This window comes from Sturnira hondurensis, unplaced genomic scaffold, assembly GCF_014824575.4.
Source record: "Sturnira hondurensis isolate 20B ecotype Veracruz unplaced genomic scaffold, ASM1482457v3 Scaffold0022017, whole genome shotgun sequence".
Lineage (NCBI taxonomy): Eukaryota > Metazoa > Chordata > Mammalia > Chiroptera > Phyllostomidae > Sturnira > Sturnira hondurensis.
In genome coordinates, this window is record NW_028094648.1 from 8339039 (window position 1) to 8353149 (window position 14111).

General features: G+C 38.6%; 1 protein-coding gene across 6 annotated transcripts in view; it reads left to right on the top strand.

Annotated features, from left to right (window-relative positions):
- Positions 1–14111, top strand: part of FRYL (FRY like transcription coactivator) — a 248106-nt gene that overhangs the window by 160216 nt on the left and 73779 nt on the right. For all 6 annotated transcript variants that reach the window (XM_037034140.1, XM_037034141.1, XM_037034139.1 and 3 more), the window contains 7 exons: positions 2660–2897; positions 3773–3958; positions 4220–4306; positions 5827–6095; positions 8728–8923; positions 9571–9695; positions 11883–11940. In XM_037034140.1, coding sequence (XP_036890035.1) covers positions 2660–2897; positions 3773–3958; positions 4220–4306; positions 5827–6095; positions 8728–8923; positions 9571–9695; positions 11883–11940 — 1159 coding nt within the window. The remainder of the gene's footprint in view (positions 1–2659; positions 2898–3772; positions 3959–4219; positions 4307–5826; positions 6096–8727; positions 8924–9570; positions 9696–11882; positions 11941–14111) is intronic.

Sequence of the window (14111 nt, forward strand, 5' to 3'; positions counted from 1 at the left end):
GCACCTAGGGTGATGACCAGATCTCATTTTCCCTCTTTTCTTCTATTGCAGCCCCACAGGGTTGCAGTTTTTGTCTCTTTGCTCTGTTAGGCATGTCATGGATCTAAAAAAAGGAGTAAATAATACGAACCAAACTTAAATATTACCTTCCAAAATTAATTCGAAGTTGAGGAGTTGACTCATTGAAAACCTGCTCTGTTGATGTAGTTAAGAAGTCCCCAGCTAAGGGGTCAGACGGTAGATATTTTAGGCTTTGCAGACCCTGTGGTCTCTGTCACAGCTGCTCTTCTCTGCCTCTGTAGGTCCAAAGCAGCCATGGACAGTGTGTGAGGGAGAAGCCATGGCTGCTCTCGTAGGCACCCGCCTGAGTGAACCTGTGTCTGTACGGGCACAGGTGGGGCATCTAGTGACAGGACAAACATCTGGACAGTGGGGGACAGTTTACTTTGTTTCCTTTGCTGCTTTACCCTCTGATGTTTATTTACCAGTTTACTTTAGCAGAAATAAAGCTTCTAGCAGGGGTGTCCAACCTTTTGGCATCTCTGGGCCACACTGGAAGAAGAGTTGTCTTGGACCACATATTAGATACATTGTGACACATAATCACAAAAAAAAATCTCATAATGTTTTCAGTAAATTTATGATTTTGTGGTGGGCCACAGGCTGGACACCTCTGTCAGAGCCTAATCTATTTTGTCCCCTGTTTCTCTTATTTGCAATTGTGATGGCCAGATCTTGTTTGCTTAAAACTAAAGCAGGCGCCCTGGCTGGTGTAGCTCAGTGGATTGAGCGCGGGCCTGCGAACCAGAGGATCGCGGTTCGATTCCCAGTCAGGGCACATGCCTGGGTTGTAGTCCAGTTCCCTGCAGCCCAACTCCCAGCAGGGGACGCACAAAAGGCAACCATACATTGATGTTTCTCTCCCTCTCTCCTTCCCCTCTAAAGATAAATAAATAAATAAAATCTTAAAAAAAAAATAAATAAAGCAGGCAAACCAACAAGTCAAAGACACATTCTAAGTTTGTAGACCTGTATGCTGTCTCTAAGGAAAGTTAGTTCCCCTGCCTTAAATTGACCAGGCTTCACTTTTGTTCTCATATGTCTGTACGCTGAGGCACAGAGATAGGTGTAAGATCATATTTACACATTCATGGGTTGAGGGGTGTCGAAATAACCTTTCGAGTCAGCATCATGTAGTCGGCCAGTCACTCTCCTGTCCCACTGCACCTCCCTGGCTCAGAGACGGACTCCTGGGCTAGAGACCCTTAGCCTGACCCCGTATGGTATTTCTGACGGGATGATATCACTGCTGCTGCGTCGTGTGGCTCACTCCTGAGTCTGCTCAGCTGGAATGCACTCTCTCTTCAGTCTCCTTGTCACTGAGGTTGGCTTAGTGAAGGCCAGACTGAGTTCAGCAGGGTGAAGACCATGGTGCCTCCGTGCACCTAAACCACACAGCTTTCCTCCTCTGTCACTGAGAGTGACACCATCAGCCCAGTTCCCAAGCATGTAATTGTGGCACATTTTTAATCTTACCTACTTGTCATACTCAGGCTGTTTTAACTTGGATGCGTTTGTCTTGATGGTCAGTCACCAAACTAGTCCTCTTCAGCTTCCAGTCAGAAGCTTGTCCATGTGACATTACTTGCTGTGGCCGTCTTTTCTGTTTCTAAATCATTTTCTCAGTGTCCTGTTAAAAATCCTTTAACTCACATTATGTTCATGTCCCCGTATTGTCTTGATGTCTTAGAAGGCAATTTTGTATAGCCTCTCCTCTCATTCGTTTAGACTTTAGCTGCCTTTAGGGGCTTATGTGTTAGTTTGACAAGTTTTTAAACTTTTTTCTAAGTGCACTCCATTTATGATGTTACTACTCTCATTCTAAATTTATTCTCATTCTCACCTTAAGAATTATTTCTGTTACATTGAGTCCATCTTGATTGGTTCTATTTCCTTTCTTACAGTCAGTATCTTGTGTGTAACTGTTACCTCAGCAGTGTGAGAGGAGTGATTGACATGAGTCGTGTTCTTCCCAGTGATAGTGAAAGACGAATGGGAGGGGGTGTTAAGATGTTACATGATTGAATATAATTTTTGATTGATTATAGGATACTTTAATTCTATTTTAAGAATCAAAGTATTTTTAAATATAAGTCTGATGTGTCAGTCTGTATTTTCTTCATACAGCATTTGCATTATGATCAAAATTATTCTGAGTTACAGTAACAATACTAACTAGCATTAATAGACTGGTATGTGAATTTAGACAAATGATGAATATAGACTAGCATCAGAAAGGATGTGACACAGAACGTGAATGTTGGTTTGTACGCTCATCCTTGCAAACCAGTTAAGAGGACACATTCACTAAGGTCGTAGTGTTAAGTTTCGGGTGACGAAGCTCTCGGAAGGTCTGAGGTTTGCTGATGGAATCCATCTGCGCAGGCTCACGGTCCACATGGACGAGGAGCTGCNAGACAAATGATGAATATAGACTAGCATCAGAAAGGATGTGACACAGAACGTGAATGTTGGTTTGTACGCTCATCCTTCTTGCAAACCAGTTAAGAGGACACATTCACTAAGGTCGTAGTGTTAAGTTTCGGGTGACGAAGCTCTCGGAAGGTCTGAGGTTTGCTGATGGAATCCATCTGCGCAGGCTCACGGTCCACATGGACGAGGAGCTGCGTGCTCTGGCTTTCAACACGCTGCAGGCGCTGGTGCTGGACTTCCCGGACTGGCGGGAGGACGTGCTCTCGGGGTTCGTTTACTTTACTGTGCGCGAGGTGACTGACGTCCATCCCACCCTTCTTGACAATGCCGTAAAGATGTTGGTGCAGTTAATAAATCAGTGGAAACAAGCAATCCAAATGCATCACAAAAACCAGGACTCACAGGTACCATGTTCTTCTGTTCTTCTGTCCCTTTGGATTTGGTCAGTGGTAGATGACCAACGATGGTTATATATCAAATACTAAAAGTTTTATTTGTTTTATTCACCCTCAAAGTGTTCATAATCCCTCAGACTGAGATTTTCTGTAGTTCGTATGTGAAATATGTAGTCTTTGTGTCTAATCTCTCCAACCTCCTTCCTTTGCTGACAACGTATTTCGAAGGAACATAGATAATAGAGGCAATTCTAGTTCATATTTAGGTTATTTCTAATATATTTAAAGCTGATAATAATAATAATAATAATAATAATAAAAACTGGGATAGCCTTTCATTTGAATTATTTGATTGTTTTGTCAGTCCCTGTTTTTCATACAGAATGTGTCTTTAACCATTAAAGGTGCTCAAATTATTGATTGATGATAACGTGTAGAACCTTGGAGTTATAGAGCTGGGGCATCTGAGCCAATCCAGCTTCTCAGCCTTTAATGAGCATAAAATGACCAGGGCCTGAGAAACCATTTCCAGCCAGTTCCAAGGTGGTGCTGTGCTGCTGGTCCTCACAGTGAGTACGGAGGGCACAGTCCAGTCCCTTCAGAGTCCACATAGCAATGTTAGGCCAAGCGTGACTAATAGTGTCAGCTCCAAGGTTACAAAATAGCTAAGTGAATGATAGAAGTTAGGTACAGAATTCCTGTTTAGATTGCCAATTAAATTTTTTTCTACTATGTACACTGTTAGGTTTTTATAAGTTAAATATTATTTAGATTGCTTGAGCTGGGCAGACCTGTAGCCGTGATTTACTTTACTCTTAACTGTTTTAATAGAATGTCTATACGCATTTTTAAATTTCATGTTTAACCTCTGTTTATTTCTCAAGCATGGCGGCGCTAACGGAGCTTCTCACCCCCCTCCCCTGGAAAGGGGCCCCTACTCCAGCGTGTTCCACGTGGTGGAAGGGTTCGCGCTCGTCATTCTCTGCAGCAGCCGCCCCGCCACCAGGAGATTAGCCGTCAGTGTCCTGAGGGAAATACGGGCTTTGTTTGCACTTTTGGAAATACCAAAGGTACGATTTAGAGATTTCATTTACATACCTATTGAAAACACTAAAAAACTGCCCTTTTGTCCATCGTGATTACATTCCTGTTATGGCCATGCAGTGTAACCCAGGTCATAACAAAGTTTGTTGGCGGGGTCTGAACTAGCCCACTTGCCTTCAATTCCGCTTGTAGCCAGTAGTGCTATAGTCCATTTTTAATATTTAAGTTTAGCTACTTTTCTTAAACATTCTTAATTTTTAAAAATACATACGATGTATTTTTTATAGGGTGATGATGAATTGGCCATAGACGTGATGGACAGGCTGAGCCCATCCATTCTCGAGAGCTTCATACACCTCACTGGGGCCGACCAGGTAACTGGCATGATTCCTGTCGCTGTGATGTAGTGCAGTGTGATGACCGTGGTGGCCAGAAGCCATCCAGTCTTGTTTTGGAACTGAAGTCATGTATGTACAGGAATTTCCTTTACAAATGTATTGCATTTGAAAGTATTTTTGAAAACTGTACTTTAAAAATTAAAAATACTTTTAAAAAAGTGGCACACGTTTTTTTAAAAGTGGCACTGATTTATTTCTGTGGCTAGTGTAGCAGTAAAAATATTTTATCTTTGTAAAATTCCAGTCTTTCTGATCTAACAAGTTTTTCTTAAATCTGGTGTTACTATTGACTGCTTTTTGCTATTTATTGTGCCATATAATATTTTTGACATATATACTGGTTAAAATACTATGAAAAATTTTTATTGAAATTCGGAGTAAAAAATTTGCACTCTGCCCTCAGTGGGTTTTTTGTTTGTTTGTTTGTTTTTTTACTTTGCCACATAAAATTAAGTGCAAGGGAGCAAATATGTAGTATTTTATGCTAGAGTCATAATGTAATTTGACTCATTAAAATGAAGAAAAATGCTTCATTTTTTTACATTACTAAGGAAACTTATGCAAACTTGCTTAGTTGGATTTGAACCAAAAAATAATGTCATATATCAAGATTTCAAGGTAAATGTAAGAGTAACTATTAAACTTTACTACTTCAAAAATTCCTCCTTTTTTAGAGTATATGGACTAGAGGTTTGTATGCTCTCTGCATAACACTTGGCTTTTACAACTCACGAATTATATGTAACCGAGGGAAATAAGAGAACTTTATAAACCTAAGAGATGATTCTAAATTGGTATAATTTAAAAAATTCTGCTCTAGATGATTAACTTGAATTGTGCCAACAAAAAGAGTAATTGATGACTCTCTTCTAGTGCTGAAAGCAGTGCAGTGCCTTGGTCTTAGTGGGTGCTTTATAAATATCAATTGATGATTGAGTGAATTTAGCATCTGTCCAGTTTAAGACTCCATTTGGTTTTGTTATTGAATGCCATATAATTTGCTCTGAAGGCAAATCTTTTCAGTATAAGAGCTCAGAATATTATTGAGCAAATATGTACGAATGTGTACACATCACATTCGAGGAGAGGAGAGAAGCCCAGTCTGTTCCACTTATACAGGGCACATCAGTGTGGCAGCTGGTAGCTCATTTATGAATTCTGTAGCTGCTTCTGTACACCCACAGAAATTGCATATTCATATATGAATTACACAGGTAATGGTTCTTAACCTTTTTGCTTTATAGATCCTTTTGAGACTAATGAAAGATATGGAATCTCTTTCCAGAAAAACACATGTGCACATGCAACCAAAAACCTTAAATGCAATTTCAGGAATTCTCCTCTCTCTCAACATTATCTTAGACCTCGTATTAACCTGTTTCAGAACCTCTGTTCTTGAAACTACCAGCAGGCCACTTAAAGTTGAAAGCAGTTCATATGGCAGAACTTCAAAAGTTACGAAGTGAGCAGTAATCCATTCTTTTTTCTCTACATAGACTACTTTGCTGTATTGCCCCAGCTCAATAGATCTACAAACATTAGCAGAATGGAATTCTTCTCCAATTAGCCACCAGTTTGATGTGATTAGTCCATCACATATATGGATATTTGCACATGTGACTCAAGGCCAAGACCCATGGATTATAAGTCTCTCCAGTTTTTTAAAGCAAGAAAACCTTCCAAAACACTGTGCTACTGCTGTGAGCTATGCTTGGATGTTTGCATACACAAGACTTCAGTTGTTGTCCCCACAGGTGGATATAAAGTAAGTTATTTTCCTAGTGTAAATGTAAAAATGTATCAGCTTTCATAATGTATATATTTGATAAGTTATATGAGTTAGAAATCCCATAAATGACCTAAGTATGATTTTTGGATGTATTAAGAAGAAAGATGGAAGTTATGAAGAATGTGGTCTCATAATCTCCTTCATCCTTTTCATGTAATTGATTCTCACCAAATTGTAATTGTCAGCTTACTTAATCACATAATGCTTGGTACCTAATATGTGTCCAATACAGCTGTATTGAAGAAAGACTTATGAGGGAATGATCTGAAGGTGAGCATGGATATGAATATAGATAACTCCGTAGATGAAGAGTGAGAAGTAAGGAAAAGCCAACCTTAGTGACCTTACTGTTCCTGATGGCATTATAAGGAATGCCATCTGTTGGTGGGGATTAGTGATGTAATGGAATTGCGTTGTAGTTTTGAGGATAATAGTAAAGATTTAGAGTAACTGATATTGTAATGGAGTGTTGACCACAGTCATTATAATCTGCAGTTAATTTCTTCTTGCTCTTCAATATAGAAGAGAATTTGTGAACCTAAGTGTGAATTCCTGATTACACCTTTTCCAGGAGGCTGTTGATCACATTGCATGGAATGAATCCTCTCATGGTGTAACCCGGCCCCCATAAACCCAGCAGAGCCTAACCGGTTAGACTCGCACCAAAGGCTCTCTAACTCTGGCTCCAGTCTGTACTTCCCCCCTCCCTTTGTATCAGTGATATCCACATACTTTTAGGTTGGAACCGAAACAAGCCCCACAGAGTTCACTCACTGTGGTCTACAGTGTCCTTCCTCTGAGTTTTTGTTCACACGAACCTGGAACGCCTGCCTCTGTCTGCTCTAGCCCCTGCCTGTCCACGTCTAACACGTCTCAGCCTCCACCACGTTTTCAAAGCCTTCGCTTACATCGCCAACCCGGAACAATTGTTCCTTCCTTTGGATTTGAATAGATACGTCTTTGGTGTTTCTGTGTATACATGCTAATTATGTGCCTACCAGATTCTCGGTATTATTTATTGGTGTTTTTTTAAATGAAGACTGACACTCTTCAACTTGTCTAACATTTTTGACCTTATTTGAGTCTCCCCTAATTACCATATTTGAAATTATTAGCCCCTCTCCTACCACCCCTTCCTGTCTCCCTGTTTGCTCTCTTTTTCTTCGTGAAACTCAGCACCACCCTATATTGTTGTGTCTTGTTATCATGTATTTCCCCCATCAGATACGATGGTTATGGTCTTTCTCAGGTTTTTGTTATTTTTGTTTTTTACTGCGGTCAAAGAGCTCTGAACACTTTCTAACATACTGATACCTGTTGAGGAGTTAATGAAGTTGTGTATGTGTATTACTTGTCTTAATATATTATAAATCTATTTAAGACAAAGACTACCTATTAGTATCTTACATGGTTTTGTTTTGTTTAGAGTTAATCCCAATAGAATTTGGTACTTGGAGAGATTATGGAAAAGTGTTTTATTGGTCTGACCTTTAAAGACAGAAATTTGACAGAAGCTTTAAAAATGTGGATGTTCTGCCCTGGCTCTGGATTGAGTGCCGGCCTGTGAACCAAAGGGTTGCTGGTCCAATTTCTAGTCCAAGGCACATGCCTGGGTTGCAGGCCAGGTCCCCAGCTGGGGGTGTGCAAGAGGCATCCATATATTGGTGTTTCTCTCTTTTTCCTTCCTTCCCTTCCCCTCTCTAAATATGAATAAATAATTTTTTAAATGTAGATTTTTTTTACTTTGTCATTCCATTTTTAGGAATTTACCCTAGAAAATAATTAAATTTTTATTCTAATTAAATATATATCCAGATATATTTTATTGTGTATAATAGGAAAAAATCACTGTTAGCTAAAATGTCTAACAGACTTTGGCTATATATGTCATAATAATCTCTATAATGGTACAGCATACAATAATCACATGATCATGGAAGTATGTTAGTTTACATGGAAGATGTTTGAAATACATGTTAAAAAACAGGTATAGGCCCTGGCTGGTGTAGCTCAGTGGATTGACCGCAGGCCTGCGAACCACACGATCACGGTTCGATTCCCAGTGAAGGCACGTGCCTGGGTTGCAGGCCAGTTCCCAGCAGGGGACACACCAGAGGCAACCGTACATTGATGTTTCTCTCTCCCCCTCTCTTTCCCTTCCCCTCTGAATATAAGTAAATAAAATTTAAAAAAACAGGTATAGAATAAAAGCAATGACTGTTTAATTTTTATGTTAAAAGATACGTTCATGCATTTGTGTACATGTCTATACATTAACATGGGTAGAAAATATACAGTATGAGGTTAAAGGTGATTTTCATTTTTTTCTACATTGAACACATATAATAAGGTCTAAAATGCGGCCCAATAAGGTATTAACTTTGGTTATAGGAATAATAGAATGTGTTTAAATGATTCTGTAGTGTTTTAATTTTCAGTCTACTATTTCATTTATTTATATCTTACATTATTTTGCAAAGATAAGAATAAAAACTTCATGCTAACTATCTCCCTGAAACTGGTAGAAGTTTAGCATTCCTTTATAAAAATTTCAAAACACATTGCATTATTTGTATCCACCCTTTGCTTTCGTCTCCGTTTTCCCTAGTAGCCCCATCAACGCCAAGAAGGTGAACACCACTACCAGCAGTGACTCCTACATCGGCCTGTGGAGGAACTACCTGCTCCTGTGCTGCAGCGCGGCAACATCCGCTGCCGCGGCCGGGGCGGCGGGCTCTGTGCGGTGCTCTCCTCCCGAGACGCTGGCCTCCACCCCGGACAGCGGCTACAGCATTGATTCTAAAGTAAGTTTTCCAGATCTGCCGTTGCACTGGGATGGGGCCACAGAAGTAACATTTCACAATTTATTTTCTGGGATATTAAAAGAATTTGGCTGGAAAGTATATTCGTTACTTGCACTGATGATGAAAAACAAAAGAGTTAAAGAAATCCCATTACTGTTTTATAGAGTCCTAATTGGAATTAATTTTGTATATATAATTTTTTAATTCATTAAATTCATCAGAATGAATATTTTTAAAGTAGTTTTCATTCGTCTCTTTCCTTATTCTATTTCCTATAGTTATACACTTCTCGGTGTCCAAAAGGAGCGATTTAAAAAACTATCTTTAATGATCATAAAAAATGATCCATAAAAATAATGATTAAAACACATAGACTCTCTGATGGGGGGAGTCAGCCCATTATGTGGTGGTGAGTTTCTGTAAGAAATGAAGAGACTCACAAAGTTAGTCCTATAATCAACTTGCTGTGAACCCCTGGCTAAATTATGTAACCATTCTAGGTTATGTACGGCACAGGTGACTTTTGAAGCACCATCATTCTGAAATTCCATCTATCCATTGTCCTTACCCAAATAGTGTTGAAATGTCATTATTTAATTGGATGTACTATCATTAGTGGATGCTCTAAAAACATATTTTTCCCCCAGATTATTGGAATTCCATCCCCTTCATCATTATTTAAGCATATAGTTCCAATGATGCGCTCGGAGAGCATGGAAATCACCGAGTCCCTTGTCCTCGGTCTTGGCAGGACCAACCCAGGAGCTTTCAGGTAACTGCCGTCCCGTGTCTCCTCTACTCGCAAACATGCGAGCGTGGCTGACGGGGAGACGCTGTAGGAGCGGCCTGCGAGGACAGGCACGTGTAGGTCTTTCTGCCACTGAGCTGACCCTGTGACATTTAATGAGTTGTTGACCTTATCTGAACCTTTACTTTCTCCTTCTGATTGAGGAAGTGAGATTTACCCTATTTCCTTTACATAATGATTGTGAAAATCAAATATATACTGTATGTAAATATGTTCCAGAAACAAAATGCTATGCAAATCTTTAATATTTCTACCAATTTATTTACACAGTGATTCTACTAAATTATAATCTTGATATTTGGAAAAACTATAGTTTTTCCCCCTTGTGCTTAAGAAAATTAGACTATTTTAAAAATAAATATTTACATACATATTTTGTGTCATCCTTGATGTTTTTGATATTAATGAAGCAAATCCTTCACTTTTGTCCGAAGTTCTGCTTTCTTATGGCCTGCTGGGCCCAGAATTTATTTACTTTTTAAAAATGATTTCATTTACTTATTTTTAGAGAGAGGAAAGGAGGGATAAAGAGAGAGGGAGAGAAACACCAGATTCTCACTCACCCCAACATATGCCCTGACTGGGAATTGAACCTGCGATCTTTCGGTTCACAGGCCACTACTCAGTCTACTGAGCCACACCAGCCAGAGCTGGGCCCAGAATTTTTTGTTCGAGAGTGTCCTCCATTGATGGGAGGTGGTATTTGATGTTTTGTCTCCAGATGACAGGCACAGTAGTGAATAATTGACATCATGTTTGTAGGTATAGAATAGCGTCCGTTAAAAATGACGTTTTGGAAGATTGTCACAAGTAGCTACTCATTTGTGCTAATGGGCTAAAAAATGATCTCAACTTACAAAACAAATTCTCACAAATAGAAACAATTTTGAGAAAAATAATTTGTCTGTGGTAGTTTTCTGTAGATGATAAAATTGTAGATGGATTTTATTTTCTTCTGCTCTTTGTATTTTCTCAGTCTTCTGCTTTTTGTATTTTCTCAGTCTTCTATAATAACCTTATTTTCTGCCCTGGCTGGTGTAGCTCAGTGGATTGAGTGCGGACCTGTGAACCACACGATCTCGATTCGATTCCCAGTCAGGGCACATGCCTGGATTGCAGGCCAGTTCCCGGTTCCGGTTCCTGGCAGCGGATGTATTAGAGGCAACCATACATTGATATTTCTCTCCCTCTCTCCTTCCCTTCCCCTCTAAAGATAAATAACTATAATTTAAAAACCTTATTTTCTATTTTAAAATTAAAATAAAAGCAAAGATTATCATGTTCTTGAAGTTTTATGACATTTTATCCATTAATTCCATTTGTAAGAATTAATTGTAAGGAAATAATCATAAATAAAGACAAAGATTAATGTGCAAAGCTGTTTTTGCTGAGGCAGTATTTATAATAATAAAAATTACATAAAATTAAATACCATATGATCTCAGCTTTAACAGGAACCTAAACAACAAAACAAACAAGCAAGCAAAATATAACCAAAGACACTGAAATACAGAACAGGCTGACAGGGACCAGAGAGGAGAGGGGAGAGAATTTCAGGGAAAAGGGGAAGGATTTGAAGGAACTAGTATAAAGGACACACGGACAAAAACTAAGGGGGGTGGAAATGGGAGGGAGGTGGGGAGCACTGGGCCGGTGGGCTGGGGTGGGAGTAAAAGACAGAAAACTGTACTTGAACAGCAATTTAAATGAATTAAAAAATAAATAAAATTTAATGAATCAATGATAAATGAAAATGTTTAGGAAAACCATGGTATTCGACCCTATGTTAAAATACTGTGAATTAATTAATTGCCTATAAAGGTCATTAGACTAGTATTAAGAAAAAAAGGATACCATCTTCTATATGATAGGGTTTCAACTATGTAAGATGTATATGGACTGCTAATGATTGACAAAAATCTCGATAGTACCTATTTCTACAAATTACAGTAAGTGCCTACACTACTTTTTTCTGCTTTCCAGATGTTCTGCAGTGTGCAGATTTTGTTTTGTAACCAAAACAAAACAATAAAAATTGTGTTATAAACAGTAGAATGAGGGTTAACACTTATCTGTTTACCTCAGTATATTCATATTCAGATTATATTTGTCCAGCTATATTAAAAGAATGTATATCATTTTTTTCCGCAGGGAACTAATAGAGGAATTGCATCCCATAATCAAAGAAGCACTTGAAAGGAGACCAGAGGTAAACTGTGTATAGTTTTCTATGATTAAATATTTATTTGGCAAAGTACTTATTTGTCTTGTATGTTCTACACATTCATTATACCAAAAGTTAGAAATTCAGAAGTAAATAAGTAAATGATTCTCTAGTGCAGTTTTCAACATTCTTTAAAAATATGCAGACCTCTTTCTTCCCCCACAGGAGGCCTTAGGCAGAAACTCATTATGCAAAGTGGATGTTAATTGCTCTAGCTGAAGTGAGGGCAATTGGGGTCTAGGTCAGGGTCAACAGACCTTTTTTTTTTTATAAAGGCACAGATCGTAAATATTTTCAGCTTCGCACACCATACTGTTGCTGCATAGGCTACTCAATGAGTGGGTGTGACCATATTCCAATAAAACTTCATTTATAGAAGCAGCCAGCAACAAGCCAGATTTGTCTTCCATACTGGGTTTTGCCAATCCCAGGTCTAGATCCCCCAATTTAAAGATCTATGTCAGGTTTTGAGCAAGTTTTAGAAACTGCAGGTCTAGTGGGACACGGATATGTGACTCATAACAATAACAATGTGTATTACACGCTGGCATAAAGTCTCAGATCAAGAGTTATATGAGCTACAGAGAAGACAGCCTTTGACTCTGCCTGTGGAGGAGGAGAAGGCACTATGAATGAAGCACCGATACGTGAGGTGAACTTTCAAGTATGTTCCCCAGTGGACAAGCAAGGGAAGTCATCCTAGGCAGAGGAACAACATTTGCAAACTTTATAAAAGAACCTGGACATGGCATATTCTTTTGTGTGATATTTATAAGGGGGAAAGTGATTGATTATGCCGAAAAGCAAGATAGGAACATCTCATGAAAGACACCTGGTTTCAGTTTTATCCAGTAGACCAGTGGTCCCCATAACACACTGGCATCTGAGAACCTGCCCAAAGTTACAGGTTCTTAGGCCTACTGAATGAGAATTTCTAGAGTGGAGCCCAGAAAATATTTTTAAGCATCTTGATCGAGTCTGGTGTAGAACACTGAGAATCCCCACTGTTAACATTGGAGATGTACAGGAGAGGACGATGGTGAGAATAGCTACACTTTTAAACATCATCTGAAATTCTTCCCTTCCTTTGATTCAGCCCTGGAGAACAGTAGTAGTATCACTATATTGTAATTAAGTAGATTTTTGTTTCAGAATGAGCATGTTGATTATAGTGCTGGGTGATTTATCAGGTGAATGAAATTGGAAACAGTTTAAGTAGCAGTATTCACATTTTAATTTTGGTGGAAAAAGGCATCATAGCAAGTGACTAGATGACATGCAGTGATGTGCCTTTATTGTAAAATATATTTTGAGAGCATTAGATTCAGTCTCTAAAACCAGTTAACTAAAACTGCAGAAATCTTCAAAGACTATTAAGAAATAGTCTTGATTAGTATGAATTGCTGTAAACTTCATAAAGAATTTAAAGATTTTTTTTTACTTGTCTTGAATATTTATTAATTCTCAGGGGTAGAAAACTATTTTGTGAACACAAAAGTGGAAGACCTAAAATGTTTTTAATTGTTTAGCAGTATGAAAATTATAACGTAACTAAAATAATCTACAGAGAAAAGCGATACAGATCTGTCCCACTACCGCCCAAGTTTCTGTTAGGAGCAAACTCAAGTTGGGATGTTACAGCTCTTGTTCTAGGAATTGATAGTTCAGCCCTCATCAGACAAAACATTCATTTATACCATAATGATTAAAGAAATAATCTTTGGTTTTATTTGTATTTATCTTGCACGTGTGTCAGAGTTCACTGTTAAATGGAAAACTTTGGCACGAGCAAAATCTGTGGATTCTATCCTGTTCCTTTTGTGATGTTTTCCCTGCCCTTCTGTCTCATTTGGGGGGATTCTCTGTCAAAGGAACAGTTTTACTGAAAATGCTTTAGTGCTTCTAAAGTTGTCACATTAGCAAATCACCTTAAAGTAATGGTAGAATTTCATTTCCTCTGACTACAAGGGGTATCACCATGGAAAATGTCATGTGATATTATTTGGCTCATTAATGTCACACTATCTGTATATGTATATGAGGTCTGTCCAGAAAGTATCCACCCACATAATATGAAAAATAGACATTTGCTGAAGAAGATACAAGAAACATTGTACATGTGACAATGATGCCTCAGTCCCCTTCAAAGTGGCAAC